Below are 20,841 nucleotides of genomic sequence, written 5' to 3' on the forward strand. Positions count from 1 at the left end.
TCTTTCTAAATGACTCCAGACACAACCTCAGTGTGATGACATGAGCAGTTCCAGTAACTCAAAAATACTCTGTTTGCCTTGTGCACTGTGAACTCTTCATCAATTTAAAACAGACCCAGAATGTAACAGAGATGATTTTCTGCTCCAGCCCGATGTCTGCCTCCCCTTCTCCCAGCTGGCTCCAAGCCTCTGCCAGGGACAGCAGGCTGGGACAAGGGTTCAGCTGCTGAGGAGGATTTTCTGGTACCATCGACTGCTCCTGGGCAGCCGTGTCTGATGCTGAAATCACTTCCTCAGAGTCACTGTCATTACGTGGTCACAGGGATCTGTTGAACACCCGTACGATTGCTCTTGGGACTTCTTTGTGTGATGAGACCTGACAGGGAACAATCCTTTAGAGTCTGACGTTAACGAACCACTCCCAGAACCAAAATGCCCCTTCATGAGGAACCCTTATGGGCCACAACGCCTGAGCTGGAAAACTGTGCAAGTGAGAATTGCCCAATTATTGATAGAACCAGCCACCATTTGCTGTGCTGCCCAAAGGGGGCTGCTGGGAGGAGCCCTAAGAGCCACTCCCAGCCACCGTGGAGCACCGAGCGTGGCCCATCCTGTGCCAGCTGGTCCCTCACCAGCCACAGCTCCCTTCTCCAAGCCAGCTCTCCACACCACTGCTGTGCCAGGAGCTTTGCTCATGGCCTGGAGCAGGAAGCAGTCTTTCAACTTCTAGCATGTGTTTTCTAACGGGACTTTCTTTTTTACTCCTTCAGCTGCCAACAGGAGATCCACAGAAATTTCCTGTCCTCCCAAGTCCATCTCTGAAGTCGAGTTATCAAAAAAGAAAAACATTAAGAAGACTAAAGGTGGAATTAAGGTAGGAGTATCTGTGGTTTTGGGGACATCCCGTGTTGTGAGAGAACTCAAAACAATATAAACGTAGGTTCACATATTTATACTTGGAATTAAAAATCTGAACGTTTCCAAGTTAATTCTCTGCTAAGGATTATTTTTTTTTTTACCCTTCATGCTGCAGTTTGAAAGTTACATGGCAGCGTTAAAAGATTTATGCTCGTGTACATGGAAAACCAAGTTACACTAAAGTAGAAATCACTTGGGAATCATGGATGGGGAAGTGTGGAGGGAACGTCCAACAGTAACACATTGAAGTGCACCCGGAGTGCCCGTCCTTCCTTACAGTGTGTGAACTGTTTCCTTTCTAACACTGGAATCTCATTCCAGCTCCTCTGAAGCTCCGATGTGTTATGCTCAGGAGTTTACAAAGTTACATATTTTCCCTCATTTAGATATTTTCTAAGGGTAGTTTCTACACAGAGGAAAGACTAAGCGTTTAATACTAACAGTAAACCAACCACCAAGAAACCAACCAACAATTCCGCCCTTACCTGTGGCTGTGGGGGCAAGGGAGGGTCAGGGACATTTTGCGTTTGTGTTATTTGTCTTATTTAAAATCTTTGGGTTTAGCCCATGTGAATATGCCTGCAAAAGAGCCAGGAGTACCACTGAAAGTGTGTTCTTATGGTCTGTGCACAAATGTTTTGTAACTTTGCTGGCATCCCCTGCAGTTAAATGTCTACCAAAAAGAAGACAAAAATCGAAACACACACAGTGCCATTCACTCACAACCTTTTCAATAAAACAGCCCTTTACTGTAATTTTCTTGCATCGTCCCTGCAGTAAGATTTATATTATTAGCTCTTTAGGGCAGCGTATCATTAGAATGGTAAAAAATGCAATTTAAGGTATGTTTTGAGAAAGAAAAAAGTAAGGGTGGGCCCTGGCTGTTTTGAGGGAAATAATCCAACCACCATTTGACTAGAGCAGCAGGAGAAGTCGGGCAGTGTGGGGCAGAGGGGTATCTCCCAGTCAGCTGTGTGCAGCACCACCCGGGCCCTACAAACACCATTTCCCAGTCTGTTTTCCAAGAGCACAGTGCAAATTACGTGCCCTCTCCTTCCCTCCCACTGTTGCTATAACATTTTTGTTTGCATTTTATTTGCTCTGACAATAGTTCAGGTGAGGAGGGTTTATTAATGGATTCCATCATCCTCACCAACCAGCTAAATAATGTGGCTCTAGAGAATACAAGACAGGCCACTGCTTTTTTCCCCTGAATCAGCCTTAGAAGGTGGCAGTGCCCAGGAACACACAGACTCTGCTGGGCTGTAGGTGTTGGCTTGGACTGACTGCCAACTCAGCAGCTGAGCTCTGCCACTGCATTTGAAGGGTGCCTTTGAGCACAGGACTTTAAAAGCTGCAGGCAAGAGGAAAAGCCTCCTTCCAGCTTGCCTGGAGCACACCTGAAGCGGTCCAACTCTGCAAGACTGGACAAGTAGGTTAATGTTTATCAAAATATCAGGTACAAAGCCGGAGTCCATGGCAGCCTGGGGTCAGTCCCTGTGCACTTGTGCTGTGCTCGGTATTGGAGAGGGACACTTCTCAGAGGCACGAGACAATTCCCTGGACTTCTCCACGTGACACTGTACAAACAACTTTGAAAACATGACGTCTTTGGGTTGGCTTCAGGCTGGAAACAGAAAATAGTAATATTTCAGAGTCTAAGGAACAGGCTGTTCTGCCTGTAATTGTCTACATGAGGAGATAATTCACCTTCTGCAGTGGGAGAACATTGAGTCTGCCTGGAGTCAGGAATGCCTCCCATGGCAGTAACGGGGAGAAGAGGTATTCTCTAGTTACAACCCACGCATGCTGTTCCTCATTTCTAAGCTACACATCTAGAATTCATTATTAGTTTAACTTGTCCGGTTAAAACCTACACATCTAGAATGCATCATTATTTTAACTTGTCCAGTGACTTACCAGACGAGGTAGGATCTGGGTTTTACTCTTTAAAAAGAGTTAGAGTTTTCAAAATAAAAGCATCGGCAGTGATGTATTTTCACTTTTCCCGTGTCCTCTGCGTGCAGATCGAAGTGATGCACGAGGCCAGCCAGGGAGGGTCCAGCAGGGTGCTGGTGATGAGCGAGAGCGACGAGAACCTCTCCTCCAGGAGGAGGTAAGGCTGCGCACGCGGGTCGGCGGCACCTCTCTGTCCTCAGAGTGCAGGTAACTGCATTTGTAGCACACTATCTACAACTTCTTTGCAGTTCACTAAGATGAATAAATTGGATATAACAAGTCACTGAGATGCTCCTAGCCACGCCTTTATCCAGTCTGCTGGCTGGAAAAGCAAGGGTTAGCTTTTGGGTTGCGCTGAGGGCTTTGCAGAGGTTCCTGCTGCAAATGTGGTTTTGCTAGAAGCATTAGCCACACGAGGTGAGAAAGTCCCGCATGTGTTTACACAAAAGCAGGGCTAAAGATCATCTCGTTGTGTTCAAGAAGTTCATATTTGACCCTATGCCTTCGAGAAGCTTCTGGTTTTTCAAATGCCAGCAATAATCTTGTCTCCCTTTCTGCAAAGTCTGAGGAGATGATTAATGATGCATTCTAAACCACCAAATACTTCAGTCCTTTCAGTTCAACTAAAAGCACCAAGCAAACCCAGTTCAGTTTAGTTGAACTGAGCTGTTTCCAGGCCAAAGGGAGCAATTAAAAAACAAAACCGGCCACAAAAAACCAGACCGCCCTGCAACGAGCCCACAGACTGAAAACCCCACAGTTTCCCCCGACTCCTTTCCTTTCTTCTCTTCTTCAGCACGACTTAGGGGACTTACGCCTACGGTGTGCCTCTCACACGGGTACACTCTGACCTTACCTGATGCCAAAGAGTGTATTTCTGTAAACACTGCCTTGATACACGGTGCCAAAGTGGGGACAGACAAAAAATGCAACTTACTGCTGTCTGGTTTTAATTCTGCCCTGGGAAAGGGCTGTCACTGGTCCCCAGGCCACCCACTGGTTCCCAGGGGTGCAAAGCGGGATCTGAAATAGAAGAGATTTAGAGAGACCCCCCCGCTGCTGGGGAACGGCTGCCCCAAGAGAGCACACACCTTTGTTCATATTAATGACAGGTTACGCTTCTGATATTTGGCTGTTCCACACCACTTCAGACCCAAAAGCCTGATTAACAAATTTCTGGGCTGTCTCCTCTCTCGGGAACAGCAGTTCTGCCTTTTGTGCCACCAGGGGTTTGGGTGGAGGCAGAACAGAGAGGAAGCAAGGCATAGGGGGCAGGCAGCTCGAAATCCTCTCCCAAGGCGGGACTCAGAATCCCATTTGGAAGCAACTGAGCTGAGCCTGGCAGTTACAAAGAAAGGAACAAGAGATACTCACCACCTCTGGTGTGTTGGTTTGGTTTGGTGTTTTTTTTAAAAGAAATAATTCTGTTTATTCAAAACAAATTTTACAAAACAATTGTCTTTTTGTGGTACAGAGCAAAGTTTAAGAATAAATATTGAATACTTTGTATAAAAATTAGTAATATCAAAGGGAAACTGATGCAAACCGAACAAAAAGGTAAAAACAATTTGAGCATTAAATATGCTGTGCAACAATGTCAAACTCATAACGAGGAGTGACCATTCAGGCTGATTCAGTTTCATCTGTGGGAGCAGAAGTTGACAGCCCTGCATTGGAGCACCGAGACTAGTGTTGGAAAAGGTTCCAGATACAGGTCTACAAATCTTAAGTCAGTGTTTAGAACCAGAAAATAATATGTTTTCTAGCTTCTCCCTTTCTGAAAGGAGCGCCTTCATGTTTTCCTTTTTATTCAACAAGCAACTTCTTTTCACTGCAGCAGAAGAAAACGCATACTACAAACACCAAAGCCCTTTGAAGAAACAATCCAAACAAAACTCAAACCAGCTGTAAAACAAAGTATTTCAGTGGGCAAAAAAGAATGGCAAGCTACATTTAAGCAGCGCTTGAGATGTTAGCTAGGTCATTCCCTACAGAAGTATAAGCTACTTAAAACGTATTTTACCTTTGCTTGTATGAGTGAAAACAAGAAATCCCAACACAGTTATGCTGGAAAAAATGTAGTCTTAGCAATCCCTTTGCGTCACATGCTGCGCACACAGACCCTCTTTCCCTCCAGTGACCAGGGTGGTTTTTCTACTCATGCAGTTCTGCCGCGCAGCTGGGTTGGTTTAAATGGCTCCCAACAGGTCAGGGACCTGAGGAAGCAGCTTTCTTTCAGTACAGAACACTGCTGTCTCCCTACGAGCTTTTATTTCTCTGTGAGCCAACGGGTTATACAGATCTGGGTTGTCTTGTGGTGAGTTTGTTTTTTATCTTTTAAAACCCACCCATCCTCAGTACCGTGATCGATACGTTTAGGCAAGAACAGGAACTGGATTTATTCTTTCTAAAGCATAGCTGTTATGTTCCTCAGTTATTCTGAGGAGGAATAACACTGAGAAAGGATTTATTTGTGGGCTTTTTATATACCCAACATTTGGGGGCAGTTAGGATTCTTATTCTTTTTCTTCTGGAAAACCAATGACAGAGAGTTACGTATTTCACTTATGCCAGTAGCTACCTAACCCGTCTGAACAGTCCGCAGGCTCACCCCAGAGTCTCTCTCTGCTAACACACTCCATTAGCCATTCTAACAATTAAACCTGCAGCACAGCTCCAAGAGCAGCAGCAATTGTTTAAACAAAAGTTTACTACTTGTAGCTTACAACTGCCAAGTCCTGTATAGCTCTTCTCCACAGCAGTCAGGAGAGACAGCTTAAGTACCTCACTGCTCCCCAGCAAGAAACCAGGCAGAAAAAGGCTAGTCTTAGGCAAAAGCAAGTAGGATTGCTCCTGGAATTAGTACGTTTCCACCAGATGCTTAATGATTTGCAAGCGTTTGCATTGTTGCTGCTCTGCGGATAACCTTGCCTCAGCCAAGCTTTCAGAAGTAGTTTCCTGATACTGCCCACACCAGAACTTGTTCAGCAACAAATCAGAGCACAAGTAATGTCTGACTGTACCTTCTGCGGGCCGTGTCCCTGCTCCAGGAAGAGCTACCACAAGTTTGGCAGTTAGCAATTAAAACAACCGTCCCGAGAGCCAGTGAGAACAGCAGCGGTGAGCGATACAAGGAGAGACCACAGACATCCTAAACTCTGGTTCTTGCAGTATTTGTGTGGCACCACAGCACAGCTCAGACTGGCTGGGGCTCCAGCATCACTCGGTTCTGTCCCGATTTACAACACACCGGGGTTTTGTTCCTCCTGTGGGTGATATTAACATTGACATAGATTCAAGGTACAGGGTTTTGTGGGCAAAAAATACCCTGGTATTTTAAAGATAATCTTGTGCTAAAGACTTCAGGAGAAATATTTTAGTGATTTGGTTTGTGCATTGAGTTTCCGTGGATCGACAGCTCCCTGTCCCTTCACTGTGAAGTCAAACTTTGTGCAGAAACTACCCTCTCTCTTGCTTACTACAGGTATGACATTTCGCTTTTTAAAGTCTTCAACAGCTTCAAATTTGCTAAAAGTAACATTCTCGGGGACTTTTCTTGCTTTTCACCTTTTGAACCACAAGTACTGGAAAGCAGAAACATTGTTAAAAAGAAAACTCATTTAGCTTGTTTGCTTATTAAAGAGCTGACTGTTTTAAATACACTGTTTCGGTTTTCAGAAGACAGAGAAAGATTAGCAAAACCAGCTACATGAGTCATGTTTCAGTTTTATCCTTTCATAATCAGTCCTGCTCTACAGGGAGCTCCTTTGTTACTAAAACAATCAATTCAGAGGGCAGTCAAACACCGTTTCCCTATTTCAAAGATTTAGGGAGCTTTGAGAAAAAGACTGTAGCACTCGCTGGTTGTCAGTTGTGCAGGTGCAGCCTTACTTTCTATGAAGCACTGAGAAATGGTGAATATTTGTGACCAATTTACTTTGCCTTAAACTACTGCAATAGTCTCATTCAGGAAGTCAGAAGTTCTATTTTCCTTGTGTTTTGAAAGGTCTACTCCATTTCGATATAGCACATTTTCCTCTTTTTTTTTTTTTTTTCCTCATGTGCCTTAGTTCACATAGCTTTTTTAAAAAAACTAATTTACTGACAAGTTCAAAGTAACCGACATTTTCACCAAGCGTTTCAAAGTCTAGAAGTCAAGTCCATCATAGTTTGTTTAATCCAGACTTGCATCCCTTGAAAAATGTAAAAAAACCAACCAGGCTACAATGTAAAAAGTTGCAGAACAACAGGAGAGCTATTCCAGTAAGAGTTTCTGAACAGAATTTGGGAACAGCTTTCCCACTCCCCGCCCCCCTCAACTATTCACATTTAAGTTTTACCTCTTTCCATGTTTACATATATTTTGAATAAACAGCTAAAAAGTTGTTGCTCAGTGGCTCAGTGGGTCTTCAACGCAGATATTCAAGTATTAGGAAAACGCAGCTGAACATGGGTACGTGTCCTCGTAGTACAGTTTACAGAGAAGCATAATATTGACTAGCCTGCAGTACATTCTACCCCAAATCCCCGAAGCAACCTTTTTGACTTTGGGATCTGTAGCCTGCTTCCAGAGCTGGTGAAGATCGTCTACGTGTCCGTGAGATGTCATCATTTTGTTATAAATGCAGGGATGATATGGAGCCTTTCCTTCCCCAGAAAAAAATACATGATATTGTGGTACAATTCCCATTTTATTGGCACAGAGACCCATGAAAACATCATCTATATAAAGACTTGTATTGAGAGTCAACGAAGCCTCATAGACTTTAGCTGCTACATCACTGGATATGACATAGGCAGCTCCTGCTGTGTAGTCAGGGTAAGATGGCCACTGGTACATTTCATAGGGAACATAGTATTTGCTACTCTTGTCTCTCACGGGAGGGGATCCACGGTGGACACGGCCAATCCAGAGATCTTGAACACCCATTTGCGCTAGACTTTGGAGATAAGCCACAAGGTTTGGCATATGGATAAATATGTCATCATCTGCAGACATGAGGAACCGGGCATGCGGACAGTAGGCGTTCATCCAGCTAAACTGCAAAAGCAATTTAAGAGTGAGATTGTGAAAAGTATCCAAGAACTCTTGCTGAATCAAATCATGGTATTTCCGATCTTCCAGAAGAAGTTCTCTTTGCAGCTGCCTGTGGTGCAGATGATCTGTTGGTCGTCCTAGGGCAAAAAGAGTTTTGATGTTGGCATTAAGTTGAGAACGAACGTACTTCTCATTACCCCAAGTTTGTCTAATTGCATCCCTCCGATGCCGGTTTTCGGGAGAAGTCTTCACAAACAACAGGAGAAGGACGTCCTGCTGCTGACATTTGTCTTTGTGGTTGATCAAGTACTGGTAGCTCGATACTCTGTCCAGGTTATCCCTGCTGATAGACAGGCTGTCGTTCACAAAATGGTAGCTGTTGATGAGGTATCTGTAGGAATAGGACTTCATATGGCTCACAATGTTATTATCAAACGGTTCCCAAAAAATCATAAGACACAGTACGAAGCAAGTGGCAAATATGTGCAAAAAATGGCATTTTCTGACTCTTCTGGGACTAACAAACATTCTGATGCAGTTTCTATAATCCTTATTCTTGTTCAGGATCAGTATTTTTACAGTGCCTGTTTTAGTTCAAGAGCGATGTCACCCCTTCAAGATGAGTGTCCATTGTACAGCACGTTGCCTTTCAGTCAGGATCCTTTCATTCAGCTTTGTTCAAAGATTTCACAAGTCATCTTTCTCAAAAAATGTTTCTCTGTGACTGAAAGAATGCAGGCAGTTTTGAAAGATGAGACTTGCAGATGAGTATTTTCCCTCTGGGGCATCTTGAAGCGACGGCTACAGTTCTGACTCGGATCTTCTCAGGTGTTTCTTTCCTTCATGAAGATCAATTACCTACCAATGTAAAGCAGAGGGGAGAGGAGAAAAGTTTTAGTGAGCTGTTATTAAGGCATCTGATGTGGGGTTAGGTTTGGTGATGGAAATGAGGTGACTCCTCGGACACTCCCCCTCACCACCAGCCCCCAGAAACCACCTGGCAGCAGCCAGAGGTTGTCCGTGGCCCAGAGCAAGCTCAGGGTGGCTAGTGCGGGAGAAGGGGAACCAGACACAGAGCTCTCAGTTCTGACACAACCAGTTCTTTCTTAGAAAAACCCACTGCCCTCAACCAACAGATGACAACATTTTTGTTTAAACTCTTTAAGCAGGGAGGAAGCCGCACCTTACAAACAACCAAGTTTGCGAGTCGGTCTCTGGGCGGCCTAGCCAAGAGCAAGGCCTGGGCAGAGCCCCGCCAGGCCCGGCCTCCCTCACGGCCACCACAGGGCCCCTGCGCTGCCGCCCTCCCCTCACCGCTGACCCAGCTCTGCCAGGAGGGCCTGGTGCCAGCGGGTACAGAGGGGAGCGTGGCCTCCTTCGCTCCTGCCCGGCTGAGGGCCGCGGGGCCACCAGGCAGACAGGGCCACGGGTGAGGCCGGGCCGCCCTCCCCTCAGCACGGCCCCCATGGCTTCTCACAGGGCCACCCTGAGGGAAGGCACCAGCTCCACGCCATCCCCTTGCCCCCATCGCTCCAGCCTCCCCCAGCCCTGGCAGTGCCACCACAGCTCCATCATCCACCCCAGCGCTGCTCGCCCACCTCAGCCTGGCCTGCCCAAGGGCAGCCGCCATCTGACTTCCACAGCCAGCCTGGGGCTGCCTGGAAAGTGCCCCTAGTAGAACCGTTACCAAACATCCCTCATACCATCTCAGCTTAGGACCTCTACTCTTTAGCCAATGGTGCAGGCAGGCTGTTTAGCTGTGGTTAAGAGGCAGGATATGCACAAGCTACAGCAGGCAGGACCAGATTCTTCAGACACCCCTCTGTCACCCACTAAGACCAGACGGCTGACACTGCAGCACTACCAACTTGTCTCCGCTATCAACCAGGGGTTTAGTGAAGCTGACACTGCAGCACTACCAACTCGTCTCCGCTATCAACCAGGGGTTTAGTGAAGAGAATAGTCCAAAGCAGAAAAAGTTGCCCAAGTCAAGCCTTCTCACCCTGCAGTTTGTAAAATACAGCTCTTGTAGCCAAGGCTGTCTCTCCTGTCCGCTAACAAGGAACAGCCTGAAGTAGTAGCTTCTTGTTCATCCTGTAAAAGCCCAGGAATCAAGTGAGTTCTGTGTCAAACAACAAGTGTGGGACCAGCATGAAGAACGGCACCCCACAAGCCAAGCACTTCTTGCACGGGAACACAACGCCTGAAACAACAGAACACAAAACTCTCGCTGTTATATTACAACTTACGTGCAACACTTCTTTTGAGACCGTTTTACCCATTTGAGGTCCTGCAACTAGATAGCGTGATGAGGACGCTACAGACTACGCAGACATAAGGAATGGTGGAGCAATTCTGTGGTGTAGTTATCTGCGGGGGGACGGGCTGCTCAGCATGGAACCCGTGCGCTGGTGCAGTCGAGGCTCGCAGATTGCAGCCCGCAACAGAAAAGCTGTATGGGCAGTTTGGCGCATAAAAGTCCGTCAGCGCTTTTTATAGTATCAGTTTAAACCCTTTTTATTTTGGAAACATGAAGTTAAACAATGCACCTCAGAGTTATGAACTCAGCAACTTTACAGCAGTACGCTATTGCAAAGCTTACTCCTGTTTCAGAGGAAACACGGAGATGCAGCCAAGCTGGAGGATTACAGAAATCCAGAGGTTTCACAGCTCCTGTTGGAGGAGTGGGTCTGAAGATCCTCACTGCTTCCTGAGAGTCAGCATAAGTTCTGGTTTTTCTTTCTAACCTGGATACTTTTTTGTGCTCTATTCCAAAAATCTGTGCTCTGCATGAAGGTGGCTGGTTAGCAAAAGTGCTGTACCATCATCTCCCCCAGTTAAGTTTACCAAGTCTAAAAAAAAAAAAAGAGGCTCAGCCTAGGTGGCCAGGTTGCCCATCACAGATCATGGTAACTTAAAAGCAGCTGGCTGACTTTTTTTACTTTCAGAAATCTATTTAACCACTTGAAGCAAAATTTACCTTGGAAAACGCAGGAATCCTAGTCACCAAATACAACTTTTTTAGATTACACTTGATAATGTGTTTTTGCAACAGTCTGCAGTTGCCCATGTCATCTGGTAAAAGGAAGGAACAGTGAACGCCACAAATACAAAGTGACGGAGGTCACTGAGGACTAGCAGTGAAATTAACCTCCCTGACAGCTATTGCCAGCAGGGAAGAATAGGAGCCCCCAAGAAAAAAAAAAAAAAAGAAAAAAAATACACCACCACAAAACACAGAAATCACCATGGAAACAGCATTAACTACAGAGCAGATAGCAGGAGCCAGATGTGCACATTTTCTGCTCCCCGGCACCCCCCTCCTAGAAGACAGAGAGGCTGGGAGGAAAACTTGAGCTTCTCCTTGAAGAAAAAACAAGCCATAAAATCAACTGACTAAAGGCTGGAACAGGTTGGTCTGTTACTTCCTTGCTCTAGTTCAGGGGAGTTAGATCAGCATTTAGTAGATGGAAGTGGTTCCAAATCCTCCTCAGAAACATAGTTCTCAGGTAAAACTTTAAAATGCGATTACAGATGAGCCATACAGATGAAATTTAAGATGGCCTATACCTACCTCTACATCTCCCTCCAAAAAAGCCTGGAGACTTGCACTGAAGGTGCCAACGCACAAATAGAGTCTCGTTCCTTGTCAGAACTTTATATAGCCCACTTGCAACACCCATCATTTGGGCTTAGTCATGCTCTCCTTCCCTTCACATGAGAACAGGTTGAGTCACCACAGACGCTATTCCCTCTCAACTGCTTCTCAGAATTCTCAGAAGAAAAAAAAACCCAACAACAACCCACAACACCCCGAAGTGTCCTACCCAGCAAGAGGAAACACTGGGGAGCAGAAATAAAACCATGCTCGACAGTCATTTTTCTGACCATAATTAAGGTGTTTTTCCTCTTGGTGTGCAGTTTCTTACTTGTGGCTTGGAAGCCCTTAGATCCAGTCTGAGACTGGGGAGAGACTGGGAGAACCGAGCTCCCATTCACAGCTCCCGTCGCTGCCTTCCTCTCGGGTAGATTTTCCATTCACAACTGCATGTGGTCTCCCCCACTGCAAGTACTGCAAAAGCTTTTTTCAATCCTACCTCTCCTGAAGGGGTTTGTAATTTAACCTTTCGATATCACCACAAACATAGCTGTCACTGGAATGTAGCAATTGTTTACAATTCTGTTTTGCATCCAGTATATATTCTGGGATGAAAGTGGAGCTAGCATAGTCTGTTAATGCAAACCCAATACTTTGTAGAGTGACCACTGTGGAAAAGCAGATCCTTTGGGAGCTATTTTCCACCACTGTGGAAAAGCAGATCCTTTGGGAGCTACTTTAAATGTCAACAAAAGTCAATATTTGAAAAGTTTCACTGTGAAGTTAATTTCAGGATAGAAGTAGAACAGTTTTAGAAAGTCCACTGAGGAGAGACAGACAAGAGAGACCCTAAAGAAACATGGAGACACCTGAGACGTGAAACACCTCACGGGAAGCAGCACGAAGAGACAACGTTCACACAAAAGACACTCCAACGCAGAGATTTTTTCCAAGACACTCCAACATGGATCTACTGATCTACCCTGACGATTAGTTTCAAAGCAACTTCTTAATATATTGGAAGTTCTTCACGTGTTGGGGAGTGAAGCAGGAGGAGGACCCAGGCCCGGGTAGAGATGGGATGTGACTTGTGAAGACATGGAGAAACAACGGAGAGATGGTACGAGGAACCTGGGTTAGATAATCCTGCAGGATGGCAAAGCCTTAGATGGCAGCAGAACAAAGCATTTCAGCTCCTTCAGGGCTGGGAGCAAAACAGGTTGTAAATGCTTAACACTGCCAGGAAACAGCTACTGCCAGTAGGGAGTTCGTTTCTACAGAGGTTCTGCGCTTGCTGTAACTACTGGGTGGAAAGGAAGAGAGTGATTTCTTCAGTTTCCCCTAAAATGAGCAGGGAGCTTCCCAGCTGCTTCAAGCAAATCCAACTGGAGACATGGCCGGAACGGACAGACTCGTCTTCTATATTTAGACTATATTTAGTCTGCAATTTTCAGTTACTTTAACCTGCTGTGTCCACTGCTGGTTCTTCCCCCTTCCAGCCAGAAGGGAGGACTGTATTTTCCAGAACAAAAGCCTCCAAAGTACGAGTCGCCGAGTTCAAGGGATTTTGCGCAAAATGCACAAGCACCAACATGAAATTCTTTGCTTTGTGTGCAGCAGATTGGGTGAAAAGAGCCAGTTCTTTGTACTGACAATAAGGATAATACTGTGAAGTTTTGGAGTCTGGCAGCAACATGATTGAGGGAGCCTCATTTTCTAGAGGAGTGACTAAGTATAGTCGGTAACTCCCATGCAGGCAAGTCCGAGTGTAAGACACAGCTTCCAGGCCGTAACGGTACCTCTGTGGGCAGATGGCAGCCACAAGCTCCAATGCTGTGCTGACAGCACTCTGCATTTGTACAAACCCACTTTTACAGTGCCAGTATTTACAGGTGTGCCAGAGGGGTACAGCTCCCCCTCAGAAGTACCCCGCGAAGGGGCAGAGCACACCCGCTGGAGCTGTTGACGTTACCCCCTCGGGCACGGATGGCAGAACTTAAGTATCAAACCCCTTGACCACAGCACTGCTCTTCCTGCTTCAGCGTGATACTTCTGTCTGCACTTCTTACAGCCTCGAGAAAGCCCCCCCCCCCGCCACCCCCAAGTTTTATACTAGACAGTTTCTGTTCGTATTTGGGACCTTACCTGGAAGCTTCTGTACAACTGGTGTAAAGAACTTCCTAGCGATTATAGATGAGTTCATCTCAGAATATTATAAATACACCTTCCCTGCAAAACAGGCAAGGGCCACAAAAGACATCACAAGGGCTGCCTTGCTACTGCTTTCTACTCCACACGAGTGTATTCACCGCTTTACAGCAATGGATCTCCACCAGCCTTGCCAGAGGGACATCCCATCACACAGGGCAAGCGTTGAGCTGAAGGCAGACTGAAACTGAAGGCTGAAGGTTCCCCACCCTGGACAGAGAAAGTGAGGGTGGAACATCAATCAGTTAAGGATCCAGTCCAAAGCTCAGCGCTGGAAAATGTCAGAATGCAAATTATCTCGTTAACCATTAATGCCGAATCCCTGGTTTACTGCATGTTAGAGTTGAAGGGCTCCAACATCACAGCCCCAACTTGTCACTACTTCTTCCTGCCACCTGTCTCCAGGAAGCCCATTCAGGTATTTCTGTGTGCCTAGATGGAGGAGTTCTTTCCTGCCTTTCTTCCCCACAAACCCAAGGTGATTTCTCTTCCAGGCTACAGGCCATACCTGAAGATCAAGCTGAACAACTACCTGAAAGAGGCTTTTTCCATGCTACTTGCCAAACTAAGAGAAAGTCAAATTTAAGACTTGACACAACTAATTGCAAGAAGAGTAGTTTAAGCTGCCTTTCCATGGGGCCTCACTTTGAAACTTATTTTTTCCTAGTAAGAATAATTTCAAAAAATACAGTGAGTAAGTGTATGAAGAACGTATTTACACAGAAGGCTACCACTTGTACCGTGGCCATTTCCAAACAATGCTAGACTTTACTATCCTAGTTCCATGGTTTTAAGTTTTTCATCCCAGATTAAATACTCTCTCTCCCTCCTCCTCCGGCGATACCCTAGGCCTATGGTCCCCTTCAGCTGCAATCTCCAGGCGGGTCTCCCCTGCTGCAGCAGGACGTTACAGTCAAAACGTGGGTGTTACGTGTGTCACTAATGGGGCCACTAGGGCAGGAAAACAGGCAAATGAGAAGTTCAGTTTGTAGATTTGAGCGCAGGGAGGGATTGTACCAGACAAACCTCTGGGGTTTTTCGTGGTCAGTAAGAACCGACATCACTGTCATGAAAAATTTCCCGTTCAGTGACCCCAGTGGTGCAGTCAGGAGCACAGCCTGTTTCTCAATTCTCCAGCCGTGCTGTAGAAACCCAGGAGCAAACCAGGTGCCAGCCCTGCAGAGGAATACTGGATAGCCCAGATCCATCTCTGCTGCAGCACCAAGGCCATGCTTTGCCCACCACACACACCACAGCCAGCCAGCACAAAGCCTAATGTGGGGGTCCACCAGGCACAGGGGGAGGCAGAGTTCTGAGGGGAGCAGATTGTTATTAACCACCCTGCCTGCTTCTTGGATAAACTCATCACTCTTTTATTAGTAGGAAATTAATCTGTTGGAATCAAAGAACAAATCTGTCTGACCACACAGTCTCTTCTTGTTTAGCATTTGTGCTTCACCTGTTTTCTCAAGAGATTAATTCCCATTTGGGGTAGTTCGGCACTAATTTGCTAAAACTGTTTCAACACACACAAACGCAGTGTAAAAGTGAAGTCTATATATATATATATATATACACACACACACTATGTATGTATTTTCTATCAAAGCATGAAGTATTAGTCATTCAAGATACACCAACAGAAATGAAAGAATTTACATTTCTAATGAATTCAAAGGTAAAACAGCACCTTGAATTCAATTAGAGTCACCTGAACTTTAGTCATTGTCTAGGAATAGTGAACGGACAAGAGTGTCCATTTTGCCCAAGTCCTAAATTCCAGACTCCAATTCTGAGAGCGTTCACACAGTCTTCACTGGCATCATGAGAAACCCCCACATAGTTTTAAAGTTGAAACTGGATAAACACACGAGGAGCATTACGTTAAGAGGTACATGTAGTTTGAGTAAAGTCTAACTCCTACCAAACCAACCCATGCCATCCAGACCTGGTGGGTTCATGGTCCCCAATCTCTGTCTGTATCAAAAGATACCGCATCTTGGGGAGTGACTGTCATTTTGGGGAGAGGGCTAAAGGAAACAGCAGAGAAAGTGTTGCCAAAGCTGAGGGTACGGGCAGAGCTGCCACCAACAAGGGCTAAAGAGGAGAATGGTTTCTGCATTTACAGCAGCTGCTGACAGGAGCCACCGCTGCTCTGGCACTTCCCTGAGATCTGGATTCCTACAGCTGCCTAACCTTGTCCTTCAGTTCTGTACCAAAATATTGAGCCAAAGTCTAGTTGAGTCATTTTATAGGGCCACATGAGTTTCAAGGCTTTAGTGTAGTTTTCATATTTTAAATAGCTTCAAGACTCAAATATTTCATATCGAATTTACAAAGAACCAACGGCTTTTGAGGACAGGTTCAACACAGAAGGCTCCTACATACATGTCAGGGGTGTCCATGTTTCTTCAAACCAGAAAGGCACAAAATCTCATGTTTTCTTATAAAGTGGATGGAGAACCACCCCAGCACCTCCAAAGGCGCTGCAGATTGGCTGGAATAATAGCAGGTTTGGGCTTTGTTTAAGCCTGCCTGCAGGCTGGGTGGGATGAATTCCATCAATCCTCTCCTACTGCTGAGGGCACCACAGGGATTTTTAGCCTTTTATAAAGCAGCCTTTTCTGCAATGCACCAAAGCCAGGAATCGAACAGGAGACACTCATCTGCTCCTTGCAGTTCTGAAATAAGGAGTGAGAAAAACCAACACCCGACAGGTTCTGAGAGAGGTGACCACACGTTGAGCTGTAGCGACTGAAACACAGCGTCCCACAGGTTCCAGTGTTCATACCACAGCCCAGGTACCCCTGCCGGGAGATGCCAACTGGCCCTAACAAGCCATGGAACAGAAGACTAAGCAAAGAATTCCTCAGGCCTAGTCTCAAGATTCAAATCAGATAAGAAAAGTCAAACAAAGGAGCTGCAAAACACTCCCAAATGTTTAATAAGCAGGGAGATTTCTCCATTTAATAAGCAGGGAGATTTCTCCGAGACTCAAGTCTTTGTAAATTAAATGAAGGAACTTGTACATTTGCATTTAACCAGGAGAAATGGATAGTAGGTCACACTATTTAATAGCATCAAGATCCAGTAAAGCCAGTATTTTGCTATATATAAAAATCCGTGTCTGTTGTATATATGTGTGTATATACACCCAGAGCTCTGTGCAAGACTAACGTAAGGCTGAGAACACAACTGAGTTACGTACACCCAGCACCAGACTAACAACTGCTGGGAGGACAGGTCAGTGAAACAGAGTTCAGTAGAAACTATAAATGGAATTCACGGGGAGACAGACCACAGACCACCAGTCTGCGGCCTCCAGAAGAAGCGACAAAGATGGGAACAGGATCTTACAAGACAGGGATGACTTAAAGCAGAAGGAAGAACAAAGACACGCATTACAGAAGCTTGATCACTCTAGAAAGTTGAGCTTTGAGAAGAATGAAATAGAAGAACAAGTCCTTGGAACTACCACAGGGTCTCGTGGACAAAGCAGCCAGAACCTTAGAAAAGCATTAGTCACAAGTGTGGTACCTTTGCCGCCCCTATTGCCCACTCTAAGGGCTTCCTACTGAAAATGTGAATAAATACTTTACTGGGAAGTCAGGAAAGTTACAAGGTTGAGTTGCGACAGCCCCGTGTCTGGTCTGAACAATGAAACACGTGGGTCACACACCCCAATGCGCAGTGCAAAGCAAAGGAGTAATCTTCCTTGAGTTAACCAAGTAGCAGAAAATTCATTCATCCTCAGCCTGTTTCATACTGCACGAAAAACCACAACCAATGGGGGAATGGAGGACTGTGGTGTGGGGTGTGATGAGGAGCGGTTAAAGAACAAAGCAAGCTGTACATTTCCTGTCCTGAGACAAAAAGCTGGTCCAAGTCAATCGGCACAAACCTCGTCAGGTCACAGCAGAAATGAAACTGAAGAAACCAAAGCTGCAGGATGCAACAGCAGGAGAAACATTAGCAGAAAGGGGCATACTGGGCCAACAGCGAGTTCCGTTTGAAGCAGGTGGCCTCAGCTCTAAATGCAGAGGACCAGCTAAAATCCCTTTCTTTGCTGATACGTCCCAAAGCCCCTCCAAGGAGTTTGCTGTTTCAAAGGCACTGCACCTCAGTTGGTGAGGCTGAGTTGCTGCACCTGAAAGGTTGCAGTGTCCCTTCAGAGCACGGCAGCATTCCCAAGAGTTCCGAGTGACCAAAACACTTTTAATTCAAGTTTCAGACTACACCAGCAACCTGGAGATGGTTCCGGAGAGCTTGACCTCAGGAAGCTGGTTTGCAGCCAGCAAACTTGCTCTGCGCTACAAGGCAGGAACTCAGGCTCTCTGTGCTCTTTGCAGGATGTACATGTATGTCCCTCTTCAACAGCCTTTCAAACCAAGTTGCTTTTGCTTACAAGAATATTCCCTTCTCCAAGGTCATCTGTCCACAGCTTGGTCCCTTAAGCAGTCTTGGGATCTCTGGGATCTTCTGAGTTAGTTATGTAGCAGCAGCATCTCCAAGCCACAGCTCCATCCAAGTTGAGGATCAGACCATGCAGCCCCCCCAGGCAACAGGTCAACTTCACCACCTGTACAAGCTCGTTCAAAAGAGCTGCAATTCCAGAAGGAAGGGCTTGTTTCATCATCCTGTCTCCACAGGCTGCAGTGGTTTCCCCATCAACTATAGAATGTAAGCCAAGGGTCATCTCTCAAAGCTCCTGCCATAGCATCCCCCCTTGCTGCCAAGGGCAAGCGTCCTATTTGCACAACTTGTAAGAGAGGGGAAACCAGGTCTCCAGTGTCTGTGACACTCATTTCAGTCTTTGAAGACTCAGGAGTGCTCAGATCACAGTTCAGGATCTGGACCAGGCTCCCAAATGTTGCAAAGATTCCAAATACACGATGTCACTTGTATGGGTGGAAAACCCTGCTGCCACTTCTGAGCAGCCTGGCAGAGGTAGACCATTTACTTGCTGCTTTCCACTGGAAAGTAAAGATTAGTTATTCCCGAGGTCTGCTGGATCCGGATAGCCTCGCTCGAGACGTGTGTCCTCGGAAGCTGAGGAAGGTGCTATACCAAACTCCACAGGCCATAAGGAAGGAAGAGCTAGTAGTGCAACACTAATCCATCACTTTCTGGTTCCTTCCACCACTTTCTACCAGTGCCAAGACACAACAGACCTACTGCAGTGACAGCAAAACCACACCAAGTTTTCCCAACAACAACCCCCCGCCCCGTGCTGCTCTACTTGGTGCAAGTGACACCTTCAAGTTCCAGGATTATCTTGACAAAGCGTGGGAGAGGAGGCAGTGCTCGGTACAGCCGAGGTGCCGTAACACTGTCGGTGCAGAACAACACCAAACACATCAGCCACTGGCATTTCAACTGATAAGCAATGTCTTGCCGGGCTTTCCACGTGCTTCTCCCTCCTCTGCAGGCGAATCACTGTCCTGGGCTCCAGCACTCACTGCTCCAGTCTGGCCAGATGTCACAGACTGTCCCAACCTCTGCTTTGGGCAGTGTGAGCAACCGGTTTGCGCCTCAATAACTTAGTGAAAGCAGGAAGTGATGCAGTTTTGATTCACTCGGTGGAAGCAAACTAGTTGGCAGACACTGCTGTTACAGTTTGACACAGAGAAAGAAGCCCCCCAGCCTTACCACTGACACAGCCTGCGTTTCCCCCGAGATGCTGTGTCTGTAGAGAAAGGATGGTGAGCTCCTGTGGACCTCCTTCTGTGGGGAACCACCAGTGACTCCCACAGCACCAGAGCAACACCCAGCTCAATGGGACTGTCCAACCTTCTGGAACACTGCTAGAATATTCCACGGCTGTTATTATCACCAGTGATTGAATGTCTCCTGCCCTGCTCAACAAGGGAAAAAACAAAGCTGGCATCTATCCTCCCTTAGAGTGCAACTCTTCCCTTTTTTAGCATAATCTATGCCTTTGCTAACCCTGTCCTTTGCTCTTTTCCAACTGCTGGGAGAAATGCAAGAATTGGGGAGCAGAAGCGAGAGCAAGACAGCATCCCACGGGGCAGATGGCAGCAGTTGCACGGGTAGTTTGAGCTGCTGCCCAGAGCTGCTCGGGCACAAGCCTGGGCACTCACTAGATGAAGATGCTGCAGCACGTACCGAGCCCCCCACTGCTTTGTGTGGCCAGAATAGAATTAAGGGCTCCTTTATTTTTATTTTTTTTAAATCATTGCCTTTCACTTCATTTAGTTGTTTAGGGTGGAGTAAGGCCCGTCTCCCACCTCTAGATACTCTTGGACGTTGCTCAGCAGCCGGTAACAAAGCCCCCGCTCCCCAGCGCTCGGCTCCTCCCGCCGCTCCCTGCCGGAGGGTGCCCCGGCGCCGGGAGCAGCCCAGGCCCTCCCCAAAGCCTCCCAAACCCCCGGAGGATGGGGAGCACTGGGGGGGATGGAGAGCACTGGGGAGGATGGGGAGCACTGGGGTGGGGGGTGCTGGGGGTTCCCCCGCCGTCCCCGCGGTGTTTCCGCCCGATTGTTGCCTCTCCCAGCGGCTCCGGCTCCCCCGCCGGTCCCGAAACCGGCGCCGGTGGGTCCTGGGCCCTCACCCGCCGTCGCCTCTCCATCCCCATCCCCATCCCGGGAAGGGGCGGGGGGCGGCGTTCAGCCATGCGGCCGCGGGGAACAAAGGCGGGGGCCGGGCCCCCCCCCCTTTCCCACCGGCACGGCCCAAAATCGGCGGACACGCAGAAAAAGGCCTTTTAATGAGCTTTGCTGGGCGCCAGCGCGTCTTCCCGGCGCCTTCGGGCTCTCCCCTTTGTCACCCCCGGGGTCTCCCCGTTTCGCCCGACGCCGTTCCTCAGGCCGGTGTGTCCCGGGGAGCGCCCCCGAACGCCGCCGGGCAACGGAGCCGCCGGGGCGGGCGGCAGCGCCTCGTCTGCTGCCGGCGGGAGCCGCTCCCGGCGCTAATTAGGGCGCTAACGAGGCCGGGCGGGAGCGGTGCCCCGGCGCTGGCGGGGGCGCGTCCCGGTGTTGCAAGCCCGGGCTGAGCGGAGCTCCCAGCTCCCGCCCGGAATTGCCAGTTTCTGGGGTGGGAACGGTCCGGGGGAAAAAGAAAAAAAAACTCCAAACCAACCCCCAAAGCACCTTTCCCGGAG

General features: G+C 47.3%; 2 protein-coding genes across 8 annotated transcripts in view; one reads left to right on the plus strand and one right to left on the minus strand.

Moving 5' to 3' along the window:
- The window catches only part of MCF2L2 (MCF.2 cell line derived transforming sequence-like 2), a 146,770-nt gene that overhangs the window by 71,772 nt on the left and 54,157 nt on the right, over positions 1-20,841 (plus strand). For all 7 annotated transcript variants that reach the window (XM_014939882.1, XM_014939880.1, XM_014939883.1 and 4 more), the window contains exons 14-15: positions 771-874; positions 2,946-3,034. In XM_014939882.1, coding sequence (XP_014795368.1) covers positions 771-874; positions 2,946-3,034 — 193 coding nt within the window. The remainder of the gene's footprint in view (positions 1-770; positions 875-2,945; positions 3,035-20,841) is intronic.
- Positions 6,899-10,627, minus strand: B3GNT5 (UDP-GlcNAc:betaGal beta-1,3-N-acetylglucosaminyltransferase 5). The gene is made up of 2 exons (XM_014939887.1): positions 9,918-10,627; positions 6,899-8,773 (listed from the first exon to the last, which is right to left on the minus strand). The coding sequence occupies exon 2, from the start codon at positions 8,441-8,443 to the stop codon at positions 7,307-7,309; it is 1,137 nt and encodes a 378-aa protein (XP_014795373.1). The 5' UTR covers positions 8,444-8,773; positions 9,918-10,627; the 3' UTR covers positions 6,899-7,306.

Source organism: Calidris pugnax, unplaced genomic scaffold, assembly GCF_001431845.1.
Source record: "Calidris pugnax isolate Ruff unplaced genomic scaffold, ASM143184v1 scaffold94, whole genome shotgun sequence".
Classification (NCBI taxonomy): Eukaryota; Metazoa; Chordata; class Aves; order Charadriiformes; family Scolopacidae; genus Calidris; species Calidris pugnax.